Consider the following 27437-nt stretch of genomic DNA (forward strand, 5'->3'; position numbering starts at 1 on the left):
GCATTGCCATTGAGAATGCACCACCAATGTTGACAGACAGTTAACTGCCAAGCATTGGTTGAAATTTAAACCAGGCAGCTGGACCCTGATTGGTCAAAGGCATTGCCCTGAGGAATGAGTCAGCAAATGGCTGTCACTTATTTTGTTTAACTGAAACAGGCACAATGTAAATGCGCCACTTTGCGAGCCTGACTGACAATCTTAAATTGGTTGTCAGTGTAATTCTTAGCACATTGAGGATTATTTGGCAAATGTTGTCCAATCACGGAATCACATCTAATGTTGGACACTGTGTTTTGAGGTTGGGTATGGTCATGCTGTTTGATATGATCTGCCATTCTTTGCGACATACGGCCTACATACCTAGCATCACACTGGCACTGAAAATTCATATACCACATTGCTCATTTGTGTGATAGGCAAAACATATTTTTGGCTTGACGGCAGCATCCTATTAGTGGCGAATAACACTCGTGTGGCTACTGCATAGTAGCGGCGTGAAACAGCTAGCTTCACCTGTTGCTCAAATTTTTGAGATACCTTGCCCTTCAACCAATCAGCACTCTCTTCACATACAGTATAAATTGTTGTTTTCCCCTTATATTGGTATTCTTGCAAGTGTCCTGATGAGTGCAAGGCGAAAAGCTTAGACATGTCTCTTTTGTCAGCAATACTCAAGTACTGTAATACCAAACAACTATTTATATTTATGTTTCAACATTACAGCCAGTTGAAAAGGGCTGGGATGGACGGAAGGTGACTTTTGCAGATCAGCCAAGTAGTAGTGAGTAGTTTTCACACTTGAAACGTATAAGACAAAATACCTGTTTTACTTATTGGCAAATTCCATATGAATATTCATTGTCATTTGCATGGCTCAGATCTTTTTAATTATGCCAATAAGGGATCGTCTGTTAAGGACTAAGGTGAGAAGAAATTTCTTCATTCAAAGGATTGGGGATCTTTGGAATTCTATACCCAGAGGGATGTGGATGCTTAAGATAGATTTTTGATACTAAGGGAATTAAGGGATATGGGGATAGTGTGGGAAAGTGAGGTTGAGGTAGAAGATTAGCCATGTTTTTATGGAGTGATGGAGATGCTCGAAAAGCTTGAAAAGGGAATGTACATTTGTTGCAAATCATTAATTAATTCTTTAAATGTCTTCCATTGCTTAACTACCATCATACCTTTTCATCTAATTTCCTAATCCACCTAAGAGAACTCACCCCTCCTACCTATGAAGCTTGCTTTGCTCAGATTTAAGACTTTATTTTTGGACTTAACTAAATCACTCTCAAACTCAATATAAATTCCATCATATTATGATCACTATTCCCTAGAAATTCCTTTACTACTAAATTATTAATTAAACCTTTCTCATTGCACAATACCAGGTTTAAAATAGTCTGTTCCCTAGTTTGTTCCTCGACATAGTGATCTAGAAAAATTCCTTGAATCTTCAATGAACTCGTACTCCGCGCTATTACCACAAATTTGGTTTGTCCAGTCTAATTGAAAGTTAAAGCCCTCATGATTATTGTATAACCCTTGTTACATGTACCTTTAATTTCCTGATTTATACACTGCCTGTGACTATGGGCGGAATTGTCCCAGTTTTGCACTAAGTGGGATAGTGAACAGGAAAAAGAACGTTTTACCTGCTGGCTGCAATGGCGTCTTTACACATCATATTGTCCCAGTCCGGCCTCATTAGTCATGCATTCCCAGTAAACACGCTGTTTCGATAGCGGGTGGGCTCTCATTTTCCCACCATGCCGTCACCTCACCGCTTCCTCACGCCGGACACCATATCTAAAGTGCAGCCACGCGCACACCTCTCAGTGCTTCTAACCCAGCACTGCTGCACAGAAGACATGGCCCTGAAAGGCAAGAAGACTGCAGCCCCCCGATTCAGTAACGCATCCCTCAAGCGCCTTTTGAATGTTGTGGAGGCCCGCCGTGATGTCCTGTACCCCTGCTCTGGGTGAAGGCCAGCAAACAAAGTCACCAATCCAGCATGGGAGGCCGTGGCAGCGGTGGTCAACACCAGTGCCTTGCAAAAGAGGGCAGCCACCCAGTGCCGCAGGAGGGTGAATGGTCTCACCTGTTCCGCCAGGGTAAGTCACTCTTCTCATCACTCTCAAGTCACACAGTCACAAACCCATCACACACCCACAGGGATCTCACACCTCAAAGAACAACACCACTAACTCTCACACACACCCTCACATCTCCATCAGGCTCATAGCCTCTGGCGCTTGCATCCTCACCCCGTCCGTGGCTCAGCTCACTAGGCAAACATTCCATGCAGTACCATGCATCCTGCTCACACTCTCTCTATCTGTTTTCATACAGGAGAAGCTGACTCACAGCAAGAGGGAGAGGTCCCAGACTGGGGGTCAAGTGGCCCACATTAGGCCTCACACTCACTTTGAGGAACATGCAATCATGCTGACTGGTGAGGATGGTGGACCGTGCCTGTGGCAATGGTGAGGTCAGCAGAGAGCACTCACGTGAATATCCTGCACTACACCGTCCCTCTTTCAACACAAATGTGAGTGCTCTCTCTCCTGCTTTTGACCCAGCCGCCATGCACAGAGCTTACCCACACCCTCCACCAGTGCAGGGACACATGCCTTGGTTGGACCTAGACCTAGAGCAGGCACAGGTTCACAATCTAGTGGTCACCTCATGGACACGTGTCCACAACAGGAGGAGGAAGGTTTAGCAGAGCTCCTCGGCACTCGGAGTACTGCTGGGGAAGAGGCACCTGTGAGGTCCGAGTCAGATTACAAACCTCTGGATTTGACCTTCCAACTCATCGTGGAGAGTCAGCAGAAGGCGGGGGAACATTACACAGAGCTGTTGGAAGCTCTCAACACAGTGACACATGATTCGTGCATCCGCCTGCACTCTGATGAAGTGGTGCCACACTCTCGGCCACTTCTACACAATGCTCCCATGTGACCTCAGATGAAGTGGAGGCGGCTTGCTCGCTAGTCTCTGTTTGCAGCTGAGATGTATGTGGCAATTGTCCTTGTCATGGAATTGCCAGTGGGGGCACCTGCAGAGGCTGCTGCACCAGTCTCTGTCACTGGACTGTGCTGAATAGATGGTCCCTCAGTCAGAGGGACCAAGGAGGCCAATGATGATGACGTTGCCCCATGAGTGGTGGCACCCTCATCCTCCTTGTTGACTGTCTCAGCCCATGGATGGCACCCTGGGTGGCTTGTTCCTGGGTGGGGGGGCACCTGGCAATCTCCATGGCTCCCTCTTCATTGGCCATTCTGATGAGCAGATGGGGAATCCCTCCTCCTGGTGGTGCCCTTTCTTGGGCATTATGAGCCCTTTTCTCCAGCAAGGAAAAAAGAGATAAGGCAATGATGACCTCTGTGGTCAGTACTAGTATCTCATTGACATAGGAAGCCACATATATCAGTTCTGGAAAGTGCTCAACACCTCTATGGCTCTGAATCTTGCTGAGGGGTCAGTAGGTACACTGGACACAGATTCCTTCCATGTTCTGGAGCAACATCTGCTCTTAGACTCCTCAACTGGTTTGTCTGCTGGAGATTGAATACCTAGACGCCTGTCATGAAGGCCTTGTGTTGGACTCGCCTTGCTCGAGCAATTAAGCTCATTGAACCTTTCCAGCTCTGAACCTAATTCCTGCCGACCGTACTTCAGCTACAAATGTTCTGAGTATCTCAATCCTTGGTTGGGAAGGTAAACTTCCTTCTCTCCCTCACTGCCTCAGGAAGGACTTCCAGGTCCATGTTGGCGGAGTACGAGGCAGCCTTGCTTCGGATTCCAATCCTCTGCCTTTCATCTTTCATCACAGCTGCTTCAATTCCCAGTCATGGCTCCCATGATGTGCTGAAATCAGGCCCGCACTTGCACAGTTCAGTCCTCATTCCCTACCTTGTGGCCGCTAATGGACCGCCAGACCCACCCTGAAACCAATTCTCAGCCCATTTCCATGAAAATTGGTGGCTGTGACTGTTTGCGCCCCACCCCAGCAATGGTCCCAATGTTTCATCTCCAACCCTGGAAGGAAAATCAGGCCCATTTTGTCTGATGATATAAATGCTTACCTTTTAACTGAAAATAGCAAGAAACAGAAATCAATGTTAAAGTTGCTCATTTATATTTTATATGTATAGTTTACAGGGAAATTAACAGCAAATTATTTTCATTCATTGCCGATAATGACACTCTTTAATCATGTAAAATTATCAGTAATCATAAATGCTGCCAATTGGAGCTATGAAAAATAAGTAATCTAAAGTCCTCCTGACAATTCATAAATAAACACAGCACATATTCTGAGGCATGCAGAATAAGGTTGATCCCTCTCCTGTGCTGAATTAGCTGACCTCAACAGGGATAAATGTAAGGAAATTTTCATTAACTTCACTGCTGTTCAGGTTAGGAAAAAAAAAAATCAGACAATATTCCCATTTCTTAGTGCTATCTTAGATGGAAAGGGTGCATGTTTGATCATTGTATGAACATAAAATCAAGCTTTATTGTGATACCAACACGGCACAAATAACCTACTGATGTTCATTATTAGTTCACACATGAAGTATGGCCTCTGTTGCAAGATACAGGAGACTGCAGCCTCCTATAGAACAGAATCTCAGTATGAGTCACTATTTTCAGGAGAGAACGTGACTCAAAATCATAAAACTAACTTTGGGCAGAATTTTCCATGCCCTCTGGCATTGGGCATGTTCGGCAGCATGAGTGAACAATATGGTGAGAAGGCCAAAAATCGGTTTTACGATGTCATGAAACCAATTTGCGATCGTCCACTCAGCCCGTCGATGGTGGGCAGTGTTCCCCGCCATCGGACATTGAGAACCTCGTTGTAACACATCAGCATATCGTTATAAGGCCAGCCTGCCAGACTCATCCCCCCGCTGGATCATCCGCCCACGTTGCAGAAGTCAGGACTTCTGTGACGTGCAGAAGTCAGGACTTACCGCCAGGGCCTTGCTCACATTGTGGACATCCAAAGAGCAGAAGATGCTGGAGCCCGACAGCAATAGCACACTGGAGGAATGTCCATGGCATGCTGGGTGGATTCTCATGAACATGACTCTGCTGCGAAGCAGCTCACGGAAGGTGGAAAGTCACCATTGAGGATCTGCTCACAACAGATGATGGTCAAGGGGGTGGAGAGGAAGGTCCAGCTGTGTTTGGGAGGGGCAGATGTATCGGGGGCAGGAGAGGAAGATCTAGGATCGACTGGGAGAGGAAGAGGTGTCAGGATGGGGTGACGTTGAGAGGGGGGGGAATGAAGGTGTCAAGATGGAGTGAGGTTGGGAGGAGGAGAATGAAGATGTCCAGAGGGAGGTTGGGAGGGGGGGGAGAGAGTACGGGGAGAGGAGGGGCTAACAGAGGAGAAGGCGGCAACTGGGGAGGTATGTGTAAAGGGGGGTGTAAGGTGTTAAGGAAACAGCTCTGAGGGGGGAAGTAGTGCAGAGAAGGGAGGGAGTCAGGAGGAGAAAGGAGTGCAGAGAAGGGAGGGAGCTGGAGGGGACGAAGGACTGCGGTGAGGGGAGGGAGTAAGGCTGGAGGAAGAAGTAAGGATGGAGGAAGAAGCAAGAGTGTGTGAAGGAATCAGGAAGGGGGATGGAGTAAGGCTGGAGGAAGGAGTCCGGGGAAGGGGACGACTAAGGGTGGCGAAAGAAGTAAGGGTGTCTCAAAGAGTCAGGAAGGGGAAAGGACTAAGCGTGGGTGGGACCCGAGGTCGGGGGAAGACCAAGAAGTGGGGGAGACTGGGGCGGGTAATGAAGGAGTTCCAAGGCGGGTAAGAGTTCCAAAGTGGGGGAAGGGGTCCGGAGTGGGGGGGATGTCCAGGTGAACGTGTAAGGGAGGGCTCTGATAAGTCCATGACTGCTTCCTGGGGAGTGAACTGAGGGTGGGCGTGGAACGAGAGAATGGTGAGAATGACCTTGGCAGAGTGAGGTGGGAGGGTGAGGATTCGGCAGTAGTGGTAGAAGGGATGGCGAGGGTGATTGGTGGGGACTCTGAGGCAGACACAAACTCTGAGGTGGGAAGAAGGAGGTCGTGCAGGTGAATGTGGAGGGGGGTGGGATTTTTGGGTTGGAAGGGAATATGCACATTCACCTGGCCATCGCTGAAGGAAAAGGGCTGGGTCATGGACGGGAGGTGGAAGATGATGCCAGGGGGGTCAACAGTGATGGGGGTAAGGAAATTGGTGACTGTGGGAGGGGAAAAGATGCACAAAAATCCGAATCAAGACCAAGCTGTCTTAAGTGAAACAAGAGTTGTGGTGGGTGAGATCAGGTGCTGCGTGGGGAGTGTGATCAGTGGGTGGGTGGAGATGCAGGTCAGCTCAGATGGACAACTGAAAGTGAACCCCAGCAGGCAGCATTGAAAATGCTCAGGCCAGTGAGATTATTGTGATATGGGAAGGATCCGCATGCGTGGGAGTGTGACTGCACGAGGCTCTGAAAGGCCCTGCCACGCATACACTTTTCCCTCCAGAATCACTCGTTGGCCAGCTGCACCCTCTGAGGTGACAGAGGACAAGTTTCAGGGGCTCACAGGCAAAGGGGACTCGGAGGGAGAGGACAGCCTCTGAGATTACTGAATGGATGACCCAGTGGTGTCCAGCTGCTGCCCCTCCTCCCTTCAGGTGTCTGGAGGTCCTGGCCTGACTCCTTGAGGGGTATGAGCACCTGGAGGGACGTCGAGGTGCCCCATTTCCCTCTTGCGTTCCCACTGCAGGAACTCACCCATGGCCCCTGTGATGGAGTGCAGGTCTGCGCGCATCTCTCCATCCTGCTGGACCTGGGTCTCCATGGCATCCGCCATCTTCCCCTATATGTGCACATGTGGGCATCACTTCATCAGAGATTAGGTGGACACACTCCTCCAACTCACATGCCACTCTGTTGAGGGCTTCCAATGGCTTTACGTGATGTTCCCCTGCATTCTGCTGACTACACAATGAGTTGGAAGACCTAATCCAAAGGTTCGTTACCTGACTTGGACTTCACAGATGCCTCTTCCCCAGTAGTCCTCTGGACGCTGGGGAGCTTGGCGAACTTGCCTCTTCCTGCCGCAGTCATTTGTCCATGCAGTGAACCCGAGCCTGCTCTAGATCTAGGCCCCACCAACGTGTGTGTCTCTGTGCTGGTGCAGAGTGTGGGTAAGACTGTGACAGGTCTTCCAGGCTGCTTATTTCCAGTGGAGGATGTGTCCTCTTGGCTGGAGGTGAGGACATGGATGGAGCTGAGGGACTGGCTGGCTGAAGGTGTCAGTCACTTGGTAGGGCTCCCTGTGAACCAAAGTAGACATAATTAGTGCATATCAGCAGAGTCAAAAGCAGGAGAGAGAGCACTCACGGATGATGGTCGAGGGGGTGGGAGAGGAAAGCCTATGATTGACTGGGAAAGTAAGAGGTGTCGGGGAGGGGTGAGGTTGAGGGGGTAATAAAGGCATTGGGGGGGTGAGATTGGGAGGGAGGAGGGGGTAACGGAGGAGAAGATGGCAGCTGGGGAGGAAGGTGTAAGGAAAAGAGTTCAGAGCAGGGAAGGAGTGCGGAGAGGTGAAGTAGTCCAGAGGGTGGAAGGGGTGCAGAGAGGGGAGGAAGTAAGAGTGGAGGAAGGAGCCAGGAGGGGGGGAGGAGTAAAGCTGGAGCAAGAAGTAAGGCTGTCTGAGGGAGTCAGGAAAGGGGAAGGAATAAGGCTGGAGGAAGAAGTGAGGCTGGAGGGAGAGGTAAGGCTGGAAGGAGTCAGGAGTGGGGAAGGACTAAGGATGGTGGAAGTAAGGGTGTCTGAGGGAGTCAGGAAGGGGGAGGGGCTAAACGGAGGGAGTCCAGGGGGTGTGTGGTGTAGGAGGACTAAAGGGAGGGATAGGGGTTCTGGGGGGGGACTGGTCCTGGGGGGTGGGGTCCGGAGTGGGGAGGGATTTGGGGGGGAAGGGGTCCGGAGAAGGTGAAGGTGTTCTGGGGGGAAGTGGTCCGGAGGTGGGCCAGGGCCTGGGGTTCGGAGGTGGGAAGGGGTGGAAAGAGTTCCGGGGCGGAAGGGATTCTGGGGGTAAGGGGTCCAGAGGGGAGAGGGGGTCTAGAGGGGGGAAGGAGTACAGAGGGGGGATGCCCAGGTGAATGTGCAATGGAATGGCCTGATGGGTCCATGACTGCCTGCTGGAGAGTGGGCATGGTTTTAGTGAATGGTGAGAATGACCGAGGGCAGAGTGAAACAGTAGGGCAGGAGGGTGAGGGTTCAATGCTAGTTGTAGAAGGGACGGCGAGGGTGGTTGGTGGGGACTCAGAGGCAAACATGGACCCCGGGGGTGGAAAAGAGGAAGTCGAAGATGGAGGGTGGGATTTCCAGGAAGGAAGGGAACATGCACGTTCACCAGGACATCCCCGAAGGAAAAGGGTTGTGGCTGGTAGGTCATGGAGGGGAGGCGAAAGATGACGCCAGAGGGGGGTCAACAGTAATGGGGGAAAGGAAATGGGTGTCTAGGGGAGGGTAAAGGACGGGAGTGAAAGTAAAACTGAATTAGCACCATGATGTCCAAATCGAAAGTGAAATGAGAGTCGCAGTGGGTGAGATCATGTGCTGCATGGGAGTGTGATCATTGGGTGGGTGGAGATGCAAGTCAGCTCACACGAACAACTGAAAGCGAATCCCAGCAGGCAGCATTGAAAATGCTCAGGACATTGAGATGAGTGTGATATGGGAAGGATCTACGTGCGTGGGAGAGTGCTTGCACGAGGCTTTGAAAGGCCCTCCCACACACACACTTCTTCCTCCAGAATCACGGTCATTCCCGCTGCAGTGACAGAAGACGAGGTTGAGGGGCTCACAGGCAAAGCGTACTTGGAGGGAGTGGACAGCTGCTGAGATTCCTGAGCAGATGACCCGGGGTGTTCAGCTGCCGCTTCTCCCCTTCGGGTGCCCAAAGGCCCCGGCCTGACTCGTTGAAGGGAAGGAGCACCTGTGGGGTGCCCTGTTTCCCTCTCGCGGTGCCACAGCAGGAACTCATCCACGGCTCCTGTGAGGGAACCACTCAGTTGAGGGCTTCGAACAGCTCTTTGTGATGTTCCCCCACCTTCTGCTGACTCTCCACGATAAGTTGGAAGGCCTAACCCAGAGGTTCGTTATCTGATTCAGACCTCACAGATGTCTCTTTCCCAGCAGTCCTCCGAGTGCTGGGGAGCTCGACTGAACCTGCCTCCTCCTGCTTCGGACGCATGTCCATGAAGTGACCACCAGATTGTGAACCTGAGCCTGCTCTAGACCTAGGTCCAACTGAGGTGTGTGTCTCTGCGCTGGTGGAGGGTGTGGGTAAGCACTGTGATGGGTCTTCGAGGCTGCTTATTTCCAGTTCTTCAATGGAGGAGGTGTCCTCTTGGCTGGAGGTGAGGATGTGGATAGAGCTGAGGGGCTGGCTGGTTGAGAGTGTCAGTCGCTTGGCAGAGCTCCCTGTGAATCAAAGTAGCGATAATTAGTGCATGGCAGCAGAGCCAAAAGCAGGAAAGAGAGCAGTCACAGTTGCTTTGAGAGTGGGATGATGCGGTGCAGGATCCTCAGGTGGGTGTTCACCACCGACCTCATCGTCGGCGCAGACAGGGTTCACATCCTCACCAGTCAGCGCGATGGCACACTCCTCAAAGTGAGTGAGGGGCCTAATGTGGGCCAATCCACCCCCAGTCTTTGTGCCTTTAGGGGCCATGTCATCCGTGCAGCCATTGTAGGCTGGGAACACTGAGAGGTGTGCGTGTGGCTGGACTTTAAATATGGTGTTTGGTATGATGAAGTGGCGAGGTGATGGCATGGCAGGCGAATGAGAGCCTGCCCGCCATGGAAACAGCGTGTTTCCTGGGGATGCACAATTAATGTGGCGGGCTTGGGCGATACAGCATGAAAAATCGCCATTGCAGCCAGCAGGTAAATGTCCCATTTAGTGCAAATCTGGGACAATTCCGCCCTTTGTATGTTATCCTTTTGAAAAAAATCCCTTGGAGTGACATCAAGGCAACATAAATTTAACCTTGCTGTGTGGTTTGTGATGTTAGTTTGATTGATAAGATTGCTACTTTTTAATTGTTGCTAGGTAACAATTGTTTAATATGTACTACTTGAAATGTAAGAAAGTTGCCCATGCCATCACTCTTTAAGATTATCTCACAGTTGCCTAGGGAAAAACTTCAATTCCATCAGAATTTGATATTCACAACTCACCTGAGCAACAATGACCCTTACTGTTTGAATCAGTTTATGTATTTCCTCCGAAAGTGTTCTCTCGTCCTCAGGAATAATTTCATTGTCATCTCTCCCACTCCCACTCCCACTGATATTTTTTCTGAACTGAGGCTTGACATTGAGTGTTTGTGGGATGCATAAAAGCTGAGCACAATTCTTTCCTCACTCATTGGGATGAATTTTCATTCCCGTGTCCTGATCGCGCCGTTGGAATGAAATGGGGTCAGAACGGGTGGCAGGACCCCTGGGGAGATTTTGAAGGAGGTGGATGGGCTTCATAGCTGGGAGAACCAATCAGAGTGCCCAAAGCTTTGTGCGACCGGCAGCCCCACTGGGAGAGGAAGCTCTGCCAATATGGTTAGAAGAGCTGGAGGGTGCCTCGAAACGGAGGCAGCGCCGAAGACTATTAAAAGTTTTAAAATAAAAAGTGGCCACAGCCGTCAGGCCTTCATTGTGGAAGTGGAGCTCCTCCACAAGATGGCTTGTGGCCACAGATTTAGCTATCTGGCAATCGTGGCTGCTGGATGGGGTGGGGGGGAATGGGGAAATTAAATGTGGCATCGCTGGCCACAGGTCTACCTTCCTAGGGGGCTGCCTCCACTCATCAGTTGGGTTCGGCCTCAGCCGGAGGCCCACCTGCCACATAGAAAATTCCAGATGGCATCTGATCGGTTGAATTTTCATTTGGATGAGGAGGTAAGGCCAAAGGAGGATGTGCTGGCAATTTCACACTACCGGCCAGCATGCCAGCCTGCCAGCATGTTCCCGCCACTGGTGTATTTTCATGAAGGCTGTTTTGGGGGTGTGGGGGCACCACTGCCCACCTACCAAAGGCAGGTTGCCAATGAGAGCAATTAAAGGCCCGACTAAGGGAATTCATCAAACACTGTCTAGAAGGTGTTTCAAGTTGGTGGTGGGAATGGAACATTTTCTGTTTCATTTAACCCGGTATCATAGTCAAGCACGCCCTAATTAGAATCAGTATAAATCTAACAACACATGACTTCTGCACAACTTGTTCAACCTCAAGGACTGTAATTTCTTTCTCAGCGTACAAAAAGCTGAACAATACACTCTGTTCAGACTTGCGAACATGATTTAAGTTAAGTGAGAACTGTTTTCATTTGTAGTCATTTATTAAAAGGTTGGTCATTGCAATTTCACACATGATGTGTTTTTTGTCTCAACTGGGTCATCAGTCAAGGTGCTTTTATGTTTCGAAAACTGTAGCTGGCAGCAAACTTGTGGCTCTCTTGACATTAGCTACGGTTGGAAACTATAAACTGTTCAAATTGCCTTATTCCAGTGGCAGTGGAGATATACGTTTTTTTGAGTCCATCAGGTTGTTTTACAAGCCCCAGTTCTGCTCATTGCTTGGTGGAGAAACATGGAGACAGGAGGTCCTACTGTCCAAATCCAACAAAGTTGCCTCTCGAGGCTATGTAGTTCTGCAAAGAATATGATCAAAATTAACAGTAACAAATTGCATTTAAATAGCATCTTTAATGCAATAAAATGTACCTAGTTGCTTCACAGAAGCATTGAAAAACAATAATTGACAACAACCCAAGTTAAGAATCACAGAATCACAGAATTTTAACGGCATAGAAGGAGGCCATTTAGTCCATCATGTCTGCACTGTTGTTAGGGCAGATGACCATAAGCTTGGTCAAAGATCTGGGTTTTAAGGAGTACCTTAAAGGAAGGGGGTGAGTTGGCGAGGCAAAGAGACCTAGGGAGAGAAATCCAGAACTTTGAGCTTTAGCAGCTGATGGCCACCAATGGTACAATAATTAAAATCGGGGATGCTCAAGAAGCCAAAATTAGAGGAGCACAGAAGTAAGGTTGTAGGACTGGAGAATATGACAGGGATAGGGCGGGGTGAAGCCATGGAGGGATTTGTAAACAAGATTGAGAATTATAACATCAAGGCATTGCTCAACCAGGAGTCAATGTAGATCAGCGAGCACTGGGAGATAGGTGAATGGAACTTTTTGCGAGTTAGGATACGGGCAGCAGGGTTTTAGATTACCTCAAATTTATAGAATCAGAGAATTGTTACAGTATGAAGGAGGCCATTCGGCCCATCACATCTGCGTTGACCCTCTGGTGAAGCAATTCCTTTTTGAAAGCCTCAATTGACCCTGTCTCCACCTCACTCTCAGGCAGTGCATTCCAGATCCTAACCATTTGCTGCATGGAAAAGCTTTTCCTAATGACACCATTGCTTCTTTTGCCAGTTACCTTAAATCTTTGCCTCTGGTTCTCGATTCTTCCACCAATGGGAACAGTTTCTCCCTATCTACTCTATCCAGACCCCTCATTGTTTTGAATACCTCAGAGGGTAGATTGTGGGAGGCTGACCAGGAGTGCATTGGAGTAGTCAAATCTAGAGGTAATAAAGGCATGGTTGAGGGTTTCAACAGCAGAGCTGAGGCGGGACGGAGTCATGTGCTATTATGGATGTGGAAATAGGTGCTCTTAGTAATGGCCTGGATATGTAGTCAAAAGATCATATCAGGGTCAAATGTGTCTGTTGCCAGGGAGAGGGAAAATCAGAAGGGCAATCACTCCAGACAAGCTGCTATGAATCACGTGCTTGGAAGGTTTATGGTCTGTCTTTTTATCTTTAGAAGGCATCTGGTGCAAGGGGGTTTCAGGATTGAAAGGGAAAGTAATAGCAAAGCAAAACATATAAAATACAGTATTAAATATTGGCATAAAATAGTTTTCAGCATGACATTATATGTGGTTGTTTTGTACAAGATTCAAGTATTATTGCTACTCCATGAGGAAATTTTCAGGTATGATGTATTCCAGGAAGAATTAGGAATTGTTTCCTCCAGAAACAGTATGAAAATTCAATCGTTTGATCATTGAGATCACTTTGTATCCCTGTAGCCAGTTTATTTGCTACATTGCAAACCTTTATGTGTGTTTTCCATTTTTTCTTTCTTAAGCTTTCTTCCATTTCATTGGAAAAACTTAATTCATGCAGTTATCTTAAAAACCATTTTTTAAATTTTAAACCAATCAATAAATTATTTTATAATTCACATGGAAATACATGTTCATTGCATTGTTGTTGTATAGATACAAATAGGTGCAGCATTTGCACAATTTTCTTTTGTTTTTCTGTACTTTACTAGTAAAGCTATTTATTTGGCATAGCATATTCAATACTTAAGTAACTCCACATTAGGCTTACACTGCACATTTCCATGAATGCAGAGCTCTTGTTATTTTCCTGTTCCTCCCACTAGTCTACATTTGTCTATTAGTGCTTATGAGGTTGAGATTCTGGCTTGACATCCTAACTATCTGTCCAGTGAACTTAAATTTCTTGGTTTTATTCACCTTTCCTTCACATTACTTTGTTTTTTTCTTGGACTTATTTCATTTTTTGAGTCTGAAGGCCTAGATTACTGCAGTAAATTGCATTTATTTACTCCCTGTAACTCGGCAAAATGTTCCAAAGTGCTCTATGAAAGGGAAAATTGGACACCCAACAACAATTGGGATAGAAGGTGGGCAACAGAATGATTGAAGAGAAAAAACTTGGGAAGACACTTTGGAGATGGGTAAAGAAATGACCAGGCAGATTCCAGATTTCGCGAATTAATGTTTTAGATGACATCATTGATGATAGGTCAGAGGGCGCAGGGAAATAGGGCACTGGGACTAGGTGAGATGGCATAAGTGAGGTGAAACAGCTCCATGGAGGGAATTATAGACAAGGATGAGGATCTTTAGGTCAGTGCACTGGGGGAATGAGAAGTCACTGGACATAAATAGGGAGATTTATAAGTGGGGTTTAGTGAGTGAAAGGTTGTGGGCAACATAGTTTTAGATGAAGTTTGTATAAAATGGAGCTCATGAGTCATCACTGGAAAAGTTGCATCTGCAGGTAGCAAAGCACGAACAAGGGACTTTCAGTGTTGGGGTGAAGCAGAGACAGGTGATATTGCAGAAGTGGATATAGGTAATTTTGGTGACAGAACATTGTTTATGCAATTATTATCTGGCAATCAGTTTTGCGTTACATAGAAACATAGAAAATAGGAGCAGGAGTAGGTCATTCGGCCCTTTGAGCCTGCTGTGCCATTCAATATAATCATGGATGGTCCCCTATCTCAATACCATACTCCCGCGCTCTCCCCATACTCCTTGGCGCCTTTAGAGTCCAGAAATCTATTTCCTTCTTAAGTATAGTGACTTAACCTCCACAGCCTTCTGTGGTAGAGAATTCCACAGGTTCACCAGCCTCTGAGTGAAGAAGTTTCTCCTCATCTCAGTCCTAAATGGTCTACCCTGTATCCTGAGACCCTGATCCCTTGTGCTAGACCCCCCCCAGCCAGAGGAAACATCATCCAGTCTGTCCATCCCTGTCAGAATTTTATACGTTTCAATGAGATCCCCTCTCATTCTTCTAAACTCCAGTGAATACAGGCCTAGCCGGCCAGATTTCTCCTCATACGACAATCCTGCCATCCCAGGAATCAGCCTGGTGAACCTTTGCTGCACTCCCTCTATAAGTATATCCTTTCTTAGGTAAGGAGACCAAAACTGCACACAATACTCCAGGTGTAATCTCACCAAAGCCCTGTAGAGCTGCAGTAAGACATCCTTGCTCCTGTACTCAAATCCTCTTGCAATGAAGGCCAACATACCATTTGCCTTCTTAACTGCTTGCTGCACCTGCAAACTTGCTTTCAGTGATTGGTGTAATTATTCCTTACCATTTTTTCAACTTCAAAATACCATACAGTGTACTGCTGTCCAGCAGGGACTGGTGCATTGGTCTGATTTTACAAGATTACACTCCAGGTGCAGACACACATTTACCAGAAGTTTGCATATCAGATGTTTGGGCACAGACACCCAACAGTTTTCTTTCCATTGATATTACTGGATGTAGTACTCCCGAATTCCCACGTTGCATTCCAAGTAGATGAAGCTCTGTATGAAGAGCATATTTTTCTGATAATCTCCTCTGTTATGCATTCAAAAGGATAGTTCCTTTATGGAAAAAGTGTTTGCTAAATCATTTTGTGAATTTATCATGAAGCAATGCATAGCTGCAATGATTATTAAGAGACATAGGCTCTGATGTTAACGATGGGGGGCCAGTTTTGTGATTGGGAAACCAGAGCTCCATTTCCCAGCTGCAACCAGCCATGCTGGGAGACTGGCAGGCTGCTGGACAAGTAGGACTTGGTCATTGGGCTGCAGCCATGGACGGAAGGGAGGAAAGGAGTGATCAGGGGGTGAGGTGGTATCAATGGGGAGCCTGGAGAGATCAGGGAGGGAAAAGATTGTGGAAGGAAGTGAGAAGATCGCGGGAACCTGTGGAGGACGTGCGGAACTCTGAGGAAACCTTGGGCCGTGGAGGACTTTAGAAGGGCATTCAATTGTGGGTCAGGAGGTGGCTGGTGGCCTGATTGCTGGGGAAGTTAACAGGTTTATTTGAGGTGCAGAGGGAAAGCACTGTGCTCTTGCTGGACCACAAACAGTGCTGGAAAAGCACTAACCTTTTCCATGCAGCAGTTTTCACCTCACTTTAGCACCAGGTTTCCTGAGGCCTGAGAAATGCAGCCAGCCAACATTACAGCTGCAACACAGAAAAAGTCTGAGGCATGCAGCCTCATTAAAATATTTAAATTTGCGATCTACCTTCTGGGAATGGTTTGTTTTCCCACCCCAGTTAAAACCGGAAGTTGGTCTATGACAGCTTTTTGATATGCACTCTCCCAGAAAACAGACACTTGGGGGTGAAAACAGACACTTGGAGGTGCCAGAAGCTTGAAACAGGCTCATAGTGAATGGATAACTAATATTTCACTGCATCTGATCTTCTTTCCACTGAAGTTCACAGAATGATAGTCCAAACTCTTTTTGGAGACTCATTTCTTAGTCTCACTAACTTTTGCTTGATTTTTGAATAAAAAGTTTTGGCAATATTTTTGAAGTAAATGGAAAATAAAACCTGGCACAGTGTATATCAGGCTGCCAATTCGCTGTGAACCCATTTAACACTGCTGACATAGACTAATTTTACCACCTTTCCTTCATATTCAGATGGAAAAGGGCAGGAGAGTTCAGAAAAAAAAAACACCCTTTGCAATAAACCTCTTCAATATCACAACAGTTACTTGAGGGTGCTGCTGTCCCCAGTGCTCACAGATATTCAATGGTAGATGAATGGAAGCTTATTTTATGACAAGCATGAATGAGGGTAACTGGTAGAGGAGTCTTCACATGAAATTCTACAGAGTGACTTTCTCAAGAGTACTAATTGGTGGCTAATCCAAAACAGTTCACAGAGGCATAGAATGCAAAAGCAAGGAAGTTATGGTGAACCTTTATAAAACACTGACTAGCCTCATCTGGAGTATTGTGTCTAACTCTGGGTACCACACTTTAGGAAGGATCTGAAGTCCTTAAAGAGGGTGCAGAAAAAATTACAAGCATGGCAGAAGAGTTAAGAACCAGAGGACACCGATTTAAGGTGTCTGGCAAAAGAACCAAAAGCAACATGAGGAAAAGCATTTTTATGCAGCAAATGGTTAAGGATCTGGAATGCACGGCCTGAGAGTGGTGGAGGAAGAATCAATTGTGGCCTCAAAAGAGAATCGAATAATTATCTGAAGAGACAACATTTGCAGGGGAAAGGAAGGGAAGTAGGAGTAGCAAAGTTGATCTTGCTGAGAACTGGAATGGAAACAATGGATTGAATGGCCTCCTTCTCTACTGCAACCATTCTATGATTCAATGATTCTGTAAGCATCAATGCTTCAATTTTGCTTAATTCTTATGGCAGAAAAACTCAAAAGTTTTATTTCACAATCCTGAAAGGGACCGGAAGATGGACACAGTATAGACCAAAGGCGCTTGAATTATTTCATCTTGAAATGTAGGTAATTCATGTGGATCACCTGGGAAACTAACTTTAATATTGGTTGTTGTTACCATTACAGAACCAGTGTACGAACCTTTCTTGTTTAGGATTGTAGGCTTTTAAAGTAGGCACCCTATGTCATACTAAAAGACTATTAACTGCGTCTTAGCCTGCATTTGTGTTTTTTGCAATCGAAGTTAAGATAATCCATTCAACAGTAAGGCTATCATTTGTAGGCTCCGTGGGTTGCTGCACTATGCATGGCACATTATCTAAACAGGATGTGAAAGGGTTCATTGATACTTAAAGTCAGTAAAACTGCAATCCAGCTTCTCCTTGGCTAGTGAAGGGATATTAAAGCAAATGTAGTTTATTTCAGTCCGATCTTGTGTGTGATCCTGAATATAAGAGGGAAGGCGTGAAAGAACTTCCTGTTCCAGTGAATTGGCAAACCATCGAGGGAAACAGCTCAACTGTTTTGACTCCTGCAATAGAATATTGACAGCTGTTTTTTCTGACAGGTTGCCAAAAGATCTGCTTCTGAATAACCTCATTGGTTGATTGTGATTTGACACAAATTTCTGTGAAGAATCCAATTATGAGGTTGAATTTCATCTGTGATGAAAGTGTCCACAATGAAATTCTGCACCATAGCTAGCGTCAAGCTAGCAAGTTTCTGGGATTTTGATGATAATAATGCCATATCTATGTTACACTCATGTAGAGAAGGCAGGAATCACTTTATGTATGTCACAATTCTTTGTTATCTCAGATTCTTTCCATTTTGTTATGGAAGTGATCTGTGACTTGCTGGAGGGCTAATGCTCAGTGATTGAGCCAGTTTATTTGACAAGAGGTGTACAGTTGGGTCCCCACTCATTAGGACCATGTTTCTTCCACTTGTGTGAAAAGCATTGTTTATCTAGCTGAGAGACAGGGATGGAGATTACAAATTGAATCCACAGATTATGTTTGTCTTTTTGGCACCACTATTTCAATACATCAATTTTGTTGCTAGCAATCTCCTGGGATATGGAGACCAGAATTTTACGTCCTGGGGGGCGGGCGCACGCCTGACCTGAACAGGCGTGAAATCGCACGAGATGATGTCGGCAAGTGTTCCGATGTCATTGCGCACTTGCGTAATATTTTGATTGGCAGCACATGCAAAAGTCAGAAAAGTGCCCACCGACAATTAAGTGGGCAATTAAGCCCATTAACGTCCCAATTGTCAGTGATTTTCCGTTGCCCGTCCAACCTTACAGTTGGCGCACAGGCCAATCGGCCAGGCGGGATTTACATTTTTGATGAAACCTCATCCAAGGATGGGTTGAAATCTCCGTTAAGATTTAAAATAAAAATAAATATCTGGGGACTTTTTTTATCAGGTCTGCTTTCAGGTGCTGGATTGTGCTGCATGGATAATTTTGCAGCATATTTGGGCTTTATTTTCTTATTTGCAGGTCTGTAGCTCCCTGAGGCAGCTGTCTGCCTTCAGGGAGCTCTCTTGAAGCGCTCACCCGCACCCGCGCTGATGCCGGCACCCGCACTCTTCCCGCCCGCAATGGCATGCTGAGCCTTTCTCCGGGCGCATTTCACGTTGGCTGGCAATTAATTGGCCAGCCAGCATAAGATTGTGGTCGGGGGCCGATTGCAGGCGGAAGCGCATTTCACGTCCGCTTCTGGGCCCACTGATCGCACACGCTCGATGAGCGCAAAATTCAGGCCAGAGCATGATTTAGGGACAAATATACAAAATGGACTCATTGCAGTAGTCCAACAAAGAGCTGTAAAGTACCATGAATATAACTGGATTGAGTATGCAAACTTTGTGCTCGATGATAAAGGTATTTTAGATGTATGGTCCTTAAGCACTCTGGTGGATGAAAGAATATGCATAGGCTTATAAGTAAGGTAGTTCCTAGAATGGATTTATTTTTAGCCTAACTTTCTAAAAGGCTCAATACTCATTGAACAGTTTTACATAGAATTGGAAGGAAGCTATGCTAATCCAATTGTATAACTACAAGTTGTCATGAACACTGAACTTTCTGAGATGCTTATGTTTTGAAAAGTTCCTGTAAATCTAAAGTGAAAAAGAATTCTGGAAATGGTGTGTTTGGAATTCCTGGCAAACGCCTTGGTTTGGATAAGTGCCCATGTGACTTAGGGTTGGCATGTGGATGAGAGTTGAGAAGGGACAGCAAGTCAAATAGAAATCTATTGAGGTGTCAAGTTGCAGTTTTTAGTACTTCTCACAGAAAGGACATAGCTGAGAGGAAAAGCTGCTGCTGAGAAGCAGGGAGAAGAACATAGGAACTCTCCTATGATGAGGTCTTCTCTGTTCTGTAGGAAACGATGGGAAACAGAAATAAAACTCAATGAAGAAAACAGTTTTACCAGAGCCGACTAAACTGTTTAAAGGAATTGGATACAGGACTGTCTGGAATTCTGGATTGTCAGGACTGTCATAACCTAAAGGAGAGGGGGATTCGTCGAGGTGTACCTTGTTGGAAATAATCGGATCCGGAAAACTCAGGCAGAGTGGAATGATTGTCGAAGGACACAGGGGGTTTCAACATGGCATGGTGAGGAGTGGTGAGCCTCTGCAGGAGAGATAGGAGTGACTTTGAGACTGTCCCTTTCATACTACATGTCTGCCAGTAGCGTGGTGTAGAGTAAATTTTTAAAAAATTCATCCATGGGATGTGCGCATCGCTGGCTAGGCCAGCATTTATTGCCCATCCCCAATTGCCCTTGAGAAGGTGGTGGTGAGCTGCCTTCTCGAAATACTGCAGTCCATGTGGTGTAAATACACCCACAATGCTGTTAGGGAGGGAGTTACAGGATCTTGACCCAGCAACAGTGAAGGAATAGTGAAATATTTCCAAGTCAGGATAGTGAGTGGCTTGGAGGGGAACTTCCAGGTGGTGGTGTTCTCATGTGTCTGCTGCTCTTGTCCTTATAGATGTAGCGGTCATGTGTTTTGAAGGTGCTATCTAAGAAGCCTTGGTGAGATCCTGCAGTGCATCTTGTAGATGACACACACTGCTGCCACTGTGCATCAGTGGTGGAGGGAGTGAATGTTTGTGGATGGGGTGCCAATCAAGCGGACTGCTTTGACCTGGATGGTGTCGAGGTTCTTGAGTGTTGATGGAGATGCACTCATCCAGGCAGGCAGTGAGTATTCCATCACACCCCTGACTTGTGCCTTGTTGATGGTGGACAGGTTTTGGGGAGTCAGGAGGTGAGTTAATCGCCGCAGGATTCCTAGCCTCTGAACTGCTCCTGTAGCCACAGTATGTATATGGCTAGTCTGGTTCAGTTTCTGGTCAATCAGTTTCATAAGTCATGTTCTGTTTGTGTTAGTTAATGCGTATCCTACCTCTTTCATTAGTTTGATCTAAAATTTGCCTGTTAATTAATGTTTGATCTGTGTTGATTTTATTTGTTTGTTACAATAAAAGTCTTAAAAAGTGGAATCTTGTTCTTCGGGTATTTCTGTTGGAGTTGTAGGGATTCCTTTCTTTTAAAAGTTATTGGTCTCTATGCGGATCGTAACAAAGTAAAATAAACTAAATGCATACCACTGTGGATGGACTATGAGCACTTTGGATGTTGATGGGAGGTGAAATGTGAGAACTATGTATTTGTAATGGAGTCTTTCTACAATGAACTTTGAGTCTGTTTTGTTTACACTTCCTAATTGAAACCTAATACTAGATTACTAAGAAGCCATGTGGCAGCTACTTCTGCATTTCACCCAACTTTGTGAGAAAAATTAGTCATAGAGGGCCACCTTTTCCTCTGAGTTTGCACCTGTTTTGCAGCAGTTTAAGGAATTGTGGCAGGGAGCTATTTCACTCAGGTTTTCTGGCACATCTGGGGTTTTCTGCCTAAAGTGACAATGGACAATGAGGAAATGCATCCATATTTGGGCAACTAGAGGCAAATTATAGCATAAAAAAAGGAAGGTGTTATGTGGCATATTGCATATCATTCACACCTTAGGTTGCTGAATTGCCTTTGCGTTCCTGGCATCCTGCATTGCTAAAGAAGTGGGGGAATATAAAATGAAGGACTTCTTTTTAATTGATTTCACTAGGCAATACAGTGGATTTCAAATGCTTATTTTTTTCTTGCTGTTCACAGCTATTTTCTGCTTTTGCTGAAATGCTGATGAATGGGAATACTATTGTAGAGTGGCAAGGAGGGTCAATTTTCTTACAACCGCCTCTGCAGTATTACCTTCACAGCTATCAAATGGGGACAGATACTGGTCTGCATTGTCACATCCCAACAAAGCCATGCCTTGACCAACCTGCAGTATTCCACTGTCACTGTTAATCTTCTACCAACAAGCATTCAAAAATACATCTTTAACTACGAAAATTATAATGAGCTGACCATGGAAAATTTGGGATGGATAATATACCTCATTTTAGATCAGTATAATAACTATATCAAACCATAAGATTGTAAACTGCACCTAAGGGTGGGACCAGAAATTCCCATCTAAAGTCAATGGACATTTGGCAGCTTCTACGAATTTTCCATCCCGTCCAGAGCAATGCTGCGCTCATTGCTGCAGCCCGCGAGATTTTCCCGACCTGATGCAACTGCACAATTCTTCCCAGATCTTACATTCCCAGCTGAAGAAGAAATGAGCAGCATTGCTTCTCCAGAGGAACTCCGGTGGATCACAGTAGAATCAGGGGAAGAGAGAGCATACCTCTATTATGGCACTAATTGCCGTATTCTGGTAAGTATTTAAAAGTCTTAATGAATGAGTGTATGTTCATGAATGGGTGAGTGAATGAATGGGGATTGAGGGTAGGTGGGCAGGTGTGTTGGTGCGTGAGGTGGGTAGGTGGGTGAGGTAGGTAGGTGGGTGAGTGGACAATCAGACATGAGTGTAGCCAAGCGGCTGAGGGGCTGGTCGGGTGGTCAGGGGGTAGTTGGGTCTGGTTGGCAGTAGGGGATTTGGTAGTCTGGTTGGGGTGATAGTCAGGTCTGGTCGTGGGGTAGTTGGGTGGTCGGGGAATGTTCACGTCGACAGGGGTGGGTAGTCAGGTCGGGTGGGGGTGTAGTCGGGTGGTCGGTGGGTAGTTGGGTCTGGTCGTTGGAATAGTATGGTGGTCAAGGGTAGTCAAGTCGGGTCAGGGGGTAGTTGGGTGGTGGGGGTAATCAGGTGGTCGGGGGTAGTCGGGTCTGGTTGGGGAGTCAGGGTGGTGGTTGGGGAGTAATTGGGTGGTCAGGGGTGTGACTGAGAGGGGGTAGGTTATGGAGTTACCCAGGCGTTAGACCGGGTTTTAAAATTGTCTAGCATTTCCTGGGTGACTGTCAAGGTAAGTCATGTGGATCTGTCCCAAGTCTCTGATTCTAGCTGAAGGTCAGACACATTTGCAGAGGATCCCAGGCAGCCGGGAATCAGCACATCGGAAGTTTAAACCTCTCAGGCAATTCCCATGTAGGTTCGCGTGTCTATGCTTACGCAGGCTCCTGACCCGTATCTTCCGTCATAAGTCCAGTCTCTGACGATCCAGAGACCAGAAGATTTGGGCCATGGAAATATCATAGCCCATTCCTACCACACTTTGGTCACTTTCTGGATCAACACATAGAGGGTCTTTCTCTGCTTTTTCTGTAAGTCAGTTGTTAAAGTGACTCAGATGTTTTCACTGAGCACTGTTGTAATGTGACAACTCGAAGACTATATCAGCTGGTCCTAATATTTATGTTTTCAGTGCCCCATCTCCAGTTTCTGTACTGCCTTGCATGTAGAAGTTGCATGAATAAGGAAGAACATCAGATTATTTATTGTTGATTTGGACTTTCTTCTGTTCAAACTCTACATATAAATTTAATATTTAAGAAAGGAGGGAGAGAGAAAACCAGGAACTACAGGGCAGTTAGCCTGACATCAGTCATCAGGAAATTGCTGGCATCTATTATTAAGGAAGTCTTAACAATGTACTTAGAAGATCATAATATGATCAGACACAGAAAACATGTTTTTACAAAAGGGTAATCATATTTGATGAATTTATTAGCATACTTTTAGGATGTAACTAGTAGGGTACATAAAGCAGAACCAGTAGATGTAGTGTACTTAGATTTCCAAAAGGCATTCAATAAGGTGGCACATAAAAGGTTAATATACAAGATAATAGCTCATGGAGTTGGGAGTAATGCATTAGCATGGATAGAGGATTGGTTAACAGACAGGAAGCACAGATTAGGATTAAACAGGGCATTTTCAAATTGGCATGTTGTGACTGATGGAGTACTACAAGGATCAATGCTGAGGCCTCATCTATATTAATGCCTTAGACAAAGAAGAAATGTGTCTGTCTATGTTTGCTGACTGTACAAGGCTAGGTGGGAATGTAAACTGTGAGGTGGACACAAAGAGGCTACACAGAGATATAGACAGATTAAGGGAGCGGGAAACAAAGTGGCAGATGAGTATAATGTGGGAAGTGTTAGGTTATTCACCTTGGCAGTAAGAACAGAAAAACAGAATATTTTTTAAAAGGCGTGAAACATGTAAGTGTTGATACTCAGAGGGACTTGGGTATGCTTGTACAAGGAAAAGGCCGGGATTTTGCGGTCCTGTGACGGAGCCAGGTTTGTAAAAAAGTGGCTGCCAAGATGTGAGAGGGGACGTCTCTATTTCTATCTCCATTCATTTTCAGCGGCGCAGGAAAGGAAACGGGTTAGGAATGCGTCATGCTTTTATTTAGAAGTTGCCAGCACCGTTGTAGAAGTGCATTTTAGATCTTTTAGAATTTGCATGGAGGCAACTGCATTTTGATATGCCTGGGAAAACTAATTTCAATTGTCTTTATCACTTGATAAGCAAAAGTAGCTATGTATGATGCACAATAAGGATCAATCATGCTTGCCACATTTTCTGAAATACCTCTCCAGATCTACAAGTTAACAGCATGAAAGTGCTGTCTCTACCCCAAGTGTAAAAAGGACATTTGTTGTAGGCGTGAAATAGCCTGAGTGATCTTAGTTATGTTATCACATGATGGTGAAAGAAATAGTTACATCGGTATAGGTGAAACTATTAACACATTTCTTTACACACAGTCAATGGTTGCCTCCTGTTACTATTCTTTCAAATATAATCAGTATTGCCATTCTGGTAAAGAGCAATCTTTTCTGCTGTGAACAGAACTTTAAAACATAGTGCAGAATTCCTAACATTCAATTGTTGCTTTCATGATCCAAGTTAGGTGGCTGCAGCATTTCACACAGTAGCAATTTGTGTGGTTTGTTAAGGCTTAATTTTGAAAGAAAAATGAAAATTGTTTCTTGTTCCTAGTGCTAAATTTGTGGTGTAAACTTTTTATCTGTGTCTTTGACGCTTCAGAAAGTTCATATCATACCTTTGTACCTATATGCTGTTAACTTACTTCTTGTTTTCAATTAATTTTGCCCGCTACACTGTTTTCAAAAGATGTGGAGCTGCATTTATTGGCCATATTTAATAACCTGTGAAGCTTTATTTCCATGTAAATCAATAAAAGATGCTTCTTTATCACAGCAGTAAATGTAATATTTCTAATAGGAGGCTCTGTTGTTAAGTGCTGTCACTGATGAGCACCTGACTGATCTTAGATTGTTATTGAGACTTCCACTTGGCCCTGCACCCTTTTTCTAAGGTGTTGACTGGAGCAGGCTACATGTGCTGACCTGACACAGAGCAAATGATCCCCTTGCAACTCAGATAAAAGCAAAAAACTGCAGATGCTGGAAATCCAAAACAAAAATAAAAATACCTGGAAAAACTCAGCAGGTCTGACAGCATCTGCGGAGAGGAACACAGTTAACGTTTCGAGTCCATATTACTCTTCAACAGAACTAAGGAAAAATAGAAAAGAGGTGAAATATAAGAGGGTTTAATAGGAGGTGGGACAAGTAGAGCTGGCAAGAGGGCCAGTGATAGGTGGAGATAGCTGAAAGATGTCATAGACAAAAGGACAAAGAGGTGTTGAAGGTGGTGATATTATCTAAGGAATGTGCTAATAGGTGACATTAAGGGTAGAAAGCAGGACGAGCAAGGTACAGATAGCCCTAGTAAGGGTGGGGTGGGGAGAAGGAATCGAACTAGGCTAAAAAGTAGAGATAAAACAATGGATGGAAATACATTTTAAAATAATGGAAATAGGTGGGAAAAGAATAATCTATATAAATTATTGGAAAAAAGGGAGGATCGGAAAGGGGGTGGGGATGGAGGAGAGAGCTCATGATCTAAAATTGTTGAACTCAATATTCAGTCCAGAAGGCTATAAAGTGCCTAGTCGGAAGATGAGGTGCTGTTCCTCCAGTTTGCGTTGAGCTTCACTGGAACAATGCAGCAGGCCAAGGACGGACATGTGTGCATGAGAGCAGGGTGGAGTGTTGAAATGGCAAGCGACAGGGAGGTCTGGGTCATGCTTGCGGACAGACCGAAGGTGTTCCACAAAGCGGTCACCCAGTCTGCGTTTGGACTCTCCAATGTAGAGGAAACCGCATTGGGAGCAATGAATGCAGTAGACTAAATTGAGGGAAGTACAAGTGAGATGCTGCTTCACTTGAAAGAAGTGTTTGGGCCCTTGGACGGTGAGGAGAGAGGAAGTAAAGGGGCAGGTGTTGCACCTTCTGCGGTTGCATGGGAAGGTGCCGTGGGAGGTGGTTAAGGTGTAGGGGGTGATGGAGGAGTGGACCAGGGTGCCCCGGAGGGAACGATCCCTGCGGATGCTGCCAAGGGGCGTGAAGGGAAGATGTGTTTGGTGGTGGCATCATTCTGGAGTTGGCGGAAATGGCGGAGGATGATCCTTTGAATGCGGAGGCTGGTGGGGTGATAAGTGAGGACAAGGGGGACCCTATCATGGTTCTGGGAGGGAGAGGAAGGTGTGAGAGTGGATGCGTGGGAGATGAGACACGGTTGAGGGCCCTGCCAACCACCGGGGGTGGAAAACCTCAGTTAAGGAAGAAGGAAGACATGTCAGACGAACTGTTTTTGAAAGTGGCATCATCAGAACAGATGCGACGGAGGCGAAGGAACTGACAAAATGGGATGGACTCCTTACAGGAAGCTGGGTGTGAGGAGCTGTAGTCGAGGTAGCTGTGGGAGTCAGTAGGCTTGTAATGAATATTGGTGGACAGTCTATCACCAGAAATTGAGACAGAGCGGTCAAGGAAGGGAAGGGAAGTGTCAGAGATGGACCATGTGAAAATGATGGAGGGGTGGAAATTGGAAGCAAAATTAATAAATTTTTCCAGGCCCAGACGAGAGCATGAAGCAGCACCGAAGCAATCATCGATGTACCGGAGAAAGAGTTGTGGGAGGGGGCCGGAGTAGGACTGGAACAAGGAATGTTCCACATACCCCATAAAGAGACAGGCATAGCTGGGGCCCATGCGGGTCCCCATTGCCACACCTTTTATTTGAAGGAAGTGAGGAGTTTAAGGAGAAATTGTTCAGTGAGAGAACAAGTTCAGCCAGACGAAGGCGAGTAGTGGTGGATGGGGATTGTTTGAGGAAGAAGCAGAGAGCCATCAGACCATCCCGCTGGAGGATGGAGGTATAGAGGGATTGGACGTCCATGGTGAAGAGGAGGCAGTTAGGGCCAGGGAACTGGAAATTGTTGATATGATGTAGGGTGTCAGAGGAATCACAGATGCAGGTGGGAAGGGACTGGACAAGGGGAGAGAGAATGGAGTCAAGATAGCGAGAAATTAGTTCCGTGGGGCAGGAACAGGCTGACACGATCGGTCTGCCGGGACAGTCCTGTTTGTGGATTTTGGGTAGGGGGTAGAAGCGGGCTGTCCAATGTTGGGAGACTATGATGTTGGAAGCTGTGGAAGGAAGATCTCCAGAGGAGATGAGGTCAGTAACAGTCCTGGAAACAATGGCTTGATGTTCAGTGGTGGGGTCGTGGTCCAGGGGGAGGTAGGAGGAAGTGTCTGCGAGTTGATGCTCAGCCTCTGAGGTAGAGGTCAGTACGCCAGACAACAACAGCACCAGCCTTGTTAGCAGGTTTGATGACAATGTCAGGGTTGGACCTGAGAGAACGGAGTGCAGCAAGTTCAGAGAGAGACAGGTTAGAGTAGGTGAGATGAGCAGAGAAATTGAGACGACTGATGTCACACCGACAGTTCTCGATGAAAAGATCCCTTGCAACTCATCTGGTCTGCAACATTGGATCACTGATCTCTTTAGAGGCTGGTTACAGGCCAGTCATTAGCTCGTACTCAGCAGAGACATGGAAGGGAGAATAATAAAGCAC

General features: G+C 46.1%; 1 protein-coding gene across 4 annotated transcripts in view; it reads left to right on the forward strand.

The window, feature by feature from the left end:
- Positions 1–27437, forward strand: part of stau2 (staufen double-stranded RNA binding protein 2) — a 500403-nt gene that overhangs the window by 307033 nt on the left and 165933 nt on the right. For all 4 annotated transcript variants that reach the window (XM_078540321.1, XM_078540322.1, XM_078540323.1 and 1 more), the window contains one exon: positions 727–784. In XM_078540321.1, the coding sequence (XP_078396447.1) occupies positions 727–784 (58 nt within the window). The remainder of the gene's footprint in view (positions 1–726; positions 785–27437) is intronic.

Source organism: Cetorhinus maximus, chromosome 4, assembly GCF_964194155.1.
Source record: "Cetorhinus maximus chromosome 4, sCetMax3.hap1.1, whole genome shotgun sequence".
Lineage (NCBI taxonomy): Eukaryota > Metazoa > Chordata > Chondrichthyes > Lamniformes > Cetorhinidae > Cetorhinus > Cetorhinus maximus.